This window comes from Lactuca virosa, chromosome 9, assembly GCF_052849685.1.
Source record: "Lactuca virosa cultivar CGN04683 chromosome 9, Lactuca_virosa_CGN04683_v6, whole genome shotgun sequence".
Taxonomy (NCBI): Eukaryota; Viridiplantae; Streptophyta; class Magnoliopsida; order Asterales; family Asteraceae; genus Lactuca; species Lactuca virosa.
Genome location: NC_136434.1, coordinates 106602447 through 106609575, shown reverse-complemented (window position 1 = coordinate 106609575; position 7129 = coordinate 106602447). Strand labels below are relative to the sequence as shown.

General features: G+C 31.3%; 1 protein-coding gene across 3 annotated transcripts; it reads left to right on the top strand.

Moving 5' to 3' along the window:
• The first annotated feature begins 228 nt into the window (after positions 1–228).
• Positions 229–6790, top strand: LOC145137183 (MADS-box protein AGL42-like). Of its 3 annotated transcripts, none has more exons than XM_079071323.1 (8): positions 229–607; positions 709–893; positions 5509–5590; positions 5675–5736; positions 5869–5968; positions 6071–6112; positions 6185–6247; positions 6373–6790. In XM_079071323.1, the coding sequence occupies exons 2-8, from the start codon at positions 712–714 to the stop codon at positions 6469–6471; spliced, it is 630 nt and encodes a 209-aa protein (XP_078927449.1). In that variant the 5' UTR covers positions 229–607; positions 709–711; the 3' UTR covers positions 6472–6790. The 3 variants fall into 3 exon arrangements, with proteins under 3 accessions (XP_078927449.1, XP_078927448.1, XP_078927447.1); XM_079071322.1 differs by having other exon boundaries at positions 231–580; positions 6334–6790; XM_079071321.1 differs by having other exon boundaries at positions 234–607; positions 6334–6790.
• The last annotated feature ends 339 nt before the right edge of the window (positions 6791–7129 follow it).

Here is a 7129-nt window from a genome sequence, read left to right as displayed (position 1 = left end):
TAATTCAAAACATATATGAACAAATATTTTAAATATACACTTTACTAATAATCAAATAAAATTACAGAGTTAAATGTCTGATAAAATTTAATGGAAACCGAAGGATTATGTTAGAATCTTGCAATATTTTATTATATGTTTCACAGGTTTTCCAAAATAAGATAAAACTAGGTGTTTGTTTTCTGAATATTTTTTAAGGAACTCATTTTTATTGCCTTCCCTTGACCTTTTTGGTGCGTTACCTTCTCTATTTGCCATGGGGACAAAGGGAATACACGATAGATCGATGAATAAGGAAATATAACTTCATTTGTGGTCTCAAAGTAAAGAGATCCATTACATCACCAACAAAGAAAGATCCTTCATGTTTCATTATCTACCTATATTTTAATATTTTTCTTCCAAATCATCGAACCTTTCATTCCTGTCCTACGAATCCATATGTTCAGTCTACTGTTTCTTTAGGGTTTCTTCCATTTTTTCACTAGATCTACATGGACTTCTGTCATATGTTCTTAAAATTTCAAGGGTTTATGTGTTAACAGTCTCTTTGCCCCAAATCTTGAACTCAAGTCTCTAGGTTTGACTTGTTTCTTGCTCAAACTTGGTAAAGTTCCGTAATTTTGTTGGGTTTGTACTTGTTTTCTTTCCTCGTGAGGTTTTGCGATATCAAGATTATCTTACTTTGTTTGTGTGTATGTGTTGCAGGAAATGGTGAGAGGAAAGGTTGAGCTGAAAAGAATAGAGAACACAACAAGCAGGCAAGTTACTTTCACGAAGAGGAGGAATGGGCTTTTGAAGAAGGCTTATGAGCTTTCAGTTCTTTGCGATGCTGAAGTTGCTTTGATTATTTTCTCTCAAAAGGGAAAACTCTATGAGTTTTCAAGCTCCAAGTACGTCCTCTCTCTCTCTCTCTCTCACACACACACAACACACACGCACACGCACACACACACGTATTTGGTTTCAAGTATGTTTGCATTTTTAAGTATTTTAAATTACTAGATATGAAACTACATAGTAGGTGTATCTATATGAAGTACCAGTAACCAAAGCTGCAGGCTCCAGTTTTGGTTTAGTTTTTTTTTTTTTAATTTTCAAGATGTGGTTTGATTTGATTGTGGAGTTTTACTTGATCTCACATCTTTGTGAGACAGAGTACGTACCTACTCTTCGGTACCTTCTTCTGCTTTGATGGGGGCTGGTCACTATTTGATTACGGAACTGCTTTAGGCAATTCATTTTTTGGTGTTTTATTTTTATTTTTATTATTATTACTACTATAATTCTGTTTCCTCATTGACCATTGGATCATAGCTTTTGATCTCACTAAATTACTAAAACAAGAAGCCAGCCCTTTCTTTTTGTTTTCATGACCTAGATTCGGGGAGCCTTTCACCATAAAACCTTGTAATTATAAAATATTCTAGTCACAAATTCAGACGGATAAAAGTAGAACATAACATTTTTTAAGGTTTCTAGACATATTTGGTTATCATTACCTAGAAATCGTGGGTTTAAATTCAACATTTATATATATGAATGATGGACAACTGGAGTTCTGTCTCTTTGTATGTCGTTTTTGTGAGGAAGGTAGTTTTACATGCACACATCACATGTTCAATCAAGGCCAAAGTGGTCGAGAGTTTAATTTCACCATCAAAGATATAAAAATATAACTTACACCAATGTAAGGACTATAACTATGGAGATGGATGGAAGCCCTATTACATAAATAAGAATTTATCTTTTTCGACCATTTATCCAACATGATGAATAATGTATGATGTTCGTACAGCTAGCAACACGTAGTTGTTGAGACATGTATATCATATATATCTTTTGATATTTTGATTTTAAATTTAAATGTTATGTTTTTCTAAGAGTGAGAAAACCATTTGTACAACCCCAAGTTCAAAAAAAAAAATAAAAATGCAACTATAAAATTTCGGTAGACATATAATTATCATCAAAATATACAATCATCGAAATAACTTTCGATGGTGAAACCGTTAATGCAACATAAAAATTCTAAAACAATAACTAAAGAATATATATTATATCAATCCATTTTATGATTCGCGATTATTTAGCAATAATGTTTTATTTTATTCAAGAAATTATTATCTTCGAGTATACTGAGATACACCAATAAGTATACAACTAATTCCTGTGTGACCAAAGCGGCACCTAGTTGCTCACTTTTTTAGGAACGATGTTTTTTTTTTTTTTTTTTTTTTTTTTTGAAAAAGAAGACTCCACTTATAAACAAAAACTTGATAATAAACCTTGTGCATCAAGGTACAAGAAAGAATCAAAGAAAACTTGCAAGGATTAATTCTTTGATTCTCTTGTGAATACGTACAAAGCATAAAAAAAAATAAACATACTGTGAGCAGTAATTAAAACTGGACCTAGACATATTTATACTAAAAAAAGAGAATCCTATTCCAATAACAAAACTAAAAGCAATTGTCTATACCAAGTTTTCCTAAAATACCTTATTTAAACTATATATAAATAAACAAATCCTAAAATAAAGAAAGTTTCCTATTAACTGATTAATCCAACACCACTAACAAGCAAAGAAAACAAGGAAGGCTAAGAGTACATGAGAGGCTTACGTACTAATTAAGCAGAACCGCTATAGAACTTAAGAAAGAGGAATATAACAACTTCAAGAATCGACTTTTGTTTGCTTGATAACCTGTATGATTTGGGCATGGAGAAGAATTCCTCACTGGAGTGCACTAATAAATGTTCACATAACCCAACATAAATAGCACAGAATTTTAATTACTGCTCGTTAATAGCATTAAAGAAACAAAAAACGTGATCTCTTTTACCACTAAGCACCCAGTAAATGGTTCCCTAACCCTAATTAACTAACTACCAACTACCAAGGATTATAAACGAATAGCAATGGGCAAAAAACCTCAATATGAATAACATCCGTAGTTATTGAGACTAGAATTACGAAGAAAAAACTCATACACACCAGAAAAATATAAATGCTTTATCAGTCATTACACAGAAAAAAGGACTATGATGAAGTGGAACACGAAATATCGTGATTTAGGTGTTAAGAAGGAACAAAGAGGTATTCTCACATACGATGCTACATAAAAGTACATCAAGAAAAGAGCAAATTACAGAAATAATTCTTGTGGTTTGTTCAAATTTATAGTTTTGGTCCATGGTTGAAAATTGATAGATAGTATTTCTATGGTTTTAACAAATTACACAATTCGTCCCTCTATCCAAAAGACTATTCTATCCTTTATAATATCTTTTTTTTTCTTTTACTAATTATATTGTAATTAAAATAAATAAAAATTGCCCATCTATCTAGCCCACCCAACCCCAACCTTGGCCCGACAATCGGATTGGGTTCAGGTTGGCGGTTCACGAGTTGGCAGGTCAGAAAACATTGACTCAACTCAACCCATATAATATATAGGTTGGCGGGTTGTCGGGTCACGGGTTGGTGGCTTGGAAACCTCAACCCAACCCAACTCATATAACTTGTTTAAGTATATGGGTTCGCAAGTTCACAAGTTAGTGGGTCGAACCCAATCCATATAACCCATTTAATAAATAAATAACGCATTTTCAAAAATGAGTTTTTTTCAACATAAAGTCATAAAGTGATTACAATTTTAACATAAAAAAAAAGGTTTTCAAAATAAATTCATAAAGTCATTAACATCTAAATAAAATTTAAAAATGAAAATACTCATATAAAGTGGATGCGTTCTTCGTTCGTGAGTATCTAAAAATGAAATGTGTTTTTTTCTTTTTTGATTAGGGCACCGCAGACATAGACTAGCCATATGCGAATACCGAATTAATACAATGATATAAAATATTACAGATACGGAAGGAAATTAGATTTTATATATATATATATATATATATATATATATATATATATATATATATATATATATATATACGGGTTGACGGGTCAAAAATCTCAACCCAAACCCATCTATTTTCGGGTTGGGTCGGTGTCGGGTTACGAGTTGGGTCGAGAGTTACCACCCCATGCCCACTCTATCGTCTTCATTTCCTCCTTCACCCCACAACTTTCACCATCTCCAAGCCCATCTCCTTCAAAAATGAATCCAATTCATATTTTTTGCCAAAAAATCAATGAAGGAGGGAGAGATGAGAAATCCAAATTTGAAGCTTCATCTAGAAAAAGAAAACTCACTTGCAAAAAAAAGGAGGGAAACATGTTAGAGGTGGAATAGAAACACAAATCTGTAAAGAATTTGATTTTTGTTTTCCTTAAGATGTTATCGAGATTTTCTTCCATTTTAGATATCTATTCTAAATTTTGATTTTTAATTTAGTTTTCATGTTCAGTTTCCACTTGTGTTTTATGTTGTTGCATGGGAGACATTTAGGTGTTGTTTGTTTTTGTCTATAGATCTTTTTGGTCTCTTCTATCTGTACCACGCAGAATAATATATAATATTTGATCTATATTTTTTTAATTGTCTATAATAAAGTCATAAAATTATTGAAAAACTTTTTTAAGTTAAAAAAAACAGTTTAATTAGATTTTAGTTTATTCTAGCAGCATGTAGATGTTAAAAAACAATCTTCTTCTTTTTGACTTCAAACTTTTGGTCCACCTCTTCTACTGTAGAGGTCTGCAGATGTGGTCCAAAGACTGCAGATATTTTGCTTCAGAAGAAAAAAAAACAGCACCTTAGTGCTCTCTATGTCTTAGCTCTTTTACCTATGTATTGTTGTTGATGCCCAATCTTTATTTTGGGATATCACATATTTTGACGAGTGTTTGTTTTTTGTTGTGTTAGTTACCATTTTTTTGTTTCTGAAGGGTTAATGTTATTTGTGTTAGTTACCATGTTTTTGTTTCTGAAGGGGTTAATGTTCTTCTGCTGTTGTTGTGTTTTTTTTCAAGTCGTTAACTTTGGTTATTTCTAAATATATGGTCATAATCATGGAAAAGTAGAATTTATAAGAAAAAACTCATTTATATATTTGTAGATGTAGTGTGAGGGTTGTTCGTTTGAATAAATTGGTTAGATTCAATGTGATCAAATATAAATGTGATTTTCATAAGGGAAAATAGGGCCAATTTAGAAAAACAAAATATAAAATCATGACTTAATGTTAAGAAAATAACACATTAAGACATTTTGTTAACGTTAAGTAAAAATAACAACAATATATACTACCATTAAATTTTTTGAAATTATGTTTATTAATATGTTTATTAAGTAAAAAAGAAACATTACCTAAATCATGTGTAACATAAATCATGTTTGACATAATCCACATAAATTTCTTAAATGATTAATAATTGACATTTATATATGGATTTTGTTTCTAGCATAGAAGTTCTATATCTCAGCAAAACTACTGAATTCATCTTTTTTAATCTTGTTCGTGTGTCATGAAATTTGATATAAACGACGTAAATTTCTTAAATGATTAGTCATTGATATTTATACTTTTATCCGTTTTAATTAGCATGCAGAAGACAATAGAAAAATATCGTGCAGATGTTAAGAAAGATGAAATCTGCACACCTGAAAATGAAGTACACGTACAGGTCAAGATTTATATACATTGTAGTATCATATACATAGTTAGTCTTTGATGCAACCATCTGAAGATTAAAAATGTTGTTTTGCAGCAATTGAAGCAAGAAGCTGCCGCCATTCAACAACAAATAGAGCAACTTGAAATTTCCCAACGGTTATTATCTTAATTAGATATTACTTTTCTTTGCCACAAATTTTCTTAATTTTTACCTCTTGTGCATATTGTTTCCATTATATAATCACTTCTTTTCATGCTAAAAATGGTTTGTACAAATGAATATCTTAGGAGGCTTTTGGGACAAGATTTGGTATCATGTTCAGTAGAGGAACTAAGTCATTTAGACAATAAGTTGGAACATACATTGAGAACCATTAGGGCAAGAAAGGTAATCAAAAGATCGTATCGAAAGTACAGAGATGTAATATACTGGCGATTATTCCATTTTAAGTTTTGGTCTCACTAACCTATTTTCTTTGGTTGATTTCAGACTCAGTTATTTAAAGAGCAAGTTGAAAAACTGAAAGCAAAGGTTTTAATTGTTCTAGCTCTTTAGAAACCAATATTAAATACATCCTCTTTTTACACACTTTTCACTATTCAGGAAAGATACCTCTTGGAAGAAAATGCAAGATTGTGCCAAGAAAACACAAGTTTATGCCAAAAGGTACATTATATCCGTAAACATTTTTGTCTTATTTTTATCACTAATAAAAGAAAAGGAAGGACCACAACTTATTCCAATCATGTCAGCGCATTGCAACTCCATCCCAACTGTACTCAACGAAGCAGAAGGATCCAGTTACAAGCAACCAAAGTAGCCAGTTTTCGGAAGTGGAGACCGAACTATTTGTCGGCCTGCGCGTCTCTCAGAATTCTACAAATTTATAGTTCTAAAAATTTGGCAAGTTTGATCAATAACCCATCTCCATAAAAATAGGATTAATGTAGTTTTATGTGCATGAGAATCCGGCAAAACATGTAACAAAAATATGAAGATGTCAACCTTTCATGCATAGAATAAAAGCTTGATACATCATACATGTATTTATTATTAAGACCATCATTTCTTTTACATGATATAGAGCTATATAGAATTTTGTGCATGAAGTGGAAAACTTGGTTGGTGTGTAAATGTATCCAGGATCATCTTTAGACCAACAAATTTTTATAAGAAAATATAGTAGAGGTTTCGTGTTTTTTTTTAAAATTTTTTTTGCAAGATGTGGTTTTATTTGATTGTGGAGTTTGACTTGATTGATCCCGCATCTCGATAAACAGACTACCTACTCTTTGGTACCTTCTTAATTCTACTTTGATGGGGGCTGGTCACTATTTGATTACGGAATTGCTTTAGGCAATTCATTTTTGGATGCTTTATTATTTTTTATATTACGTTTTTCTAGTAATTGTGTTGCCTCATTAACTGGTGGATCATGGCTTTTGATCTCAATAAATTACTAAAACAAGAAGCTAGCATTTTCTTTGTTCTCATGACCTGGATTCGGGCACCCTTTCACCATACAACCTTGTAAATTTAAAATATTTT

Excerpts from the sequence above, each read along its gene's own strand:
- LOC145137183 (XM_079071322.1), top strand. The coding sequence starts at position 712 with ATGGTGAGAGGAAAGGTTGAGCTGAAAAGAATAGAGAACACAACAAGC. Across the intron at positions 5,969-6,070 it reads GAACCATTAGGGCAAGAAAG|ACTCAGTTATTTAAAGAGCA; the intron begins GTAATCAAAAGA and ends GGTTGATTTCAG. Across the intron at positions 6,113-6,184 it reads TTGAAAAACTGAAAGCAAAG|GAAAGATACCTCTTGGAAGA; the intron begins GTTTTAATTGTT and ends TTCACTATTCAG.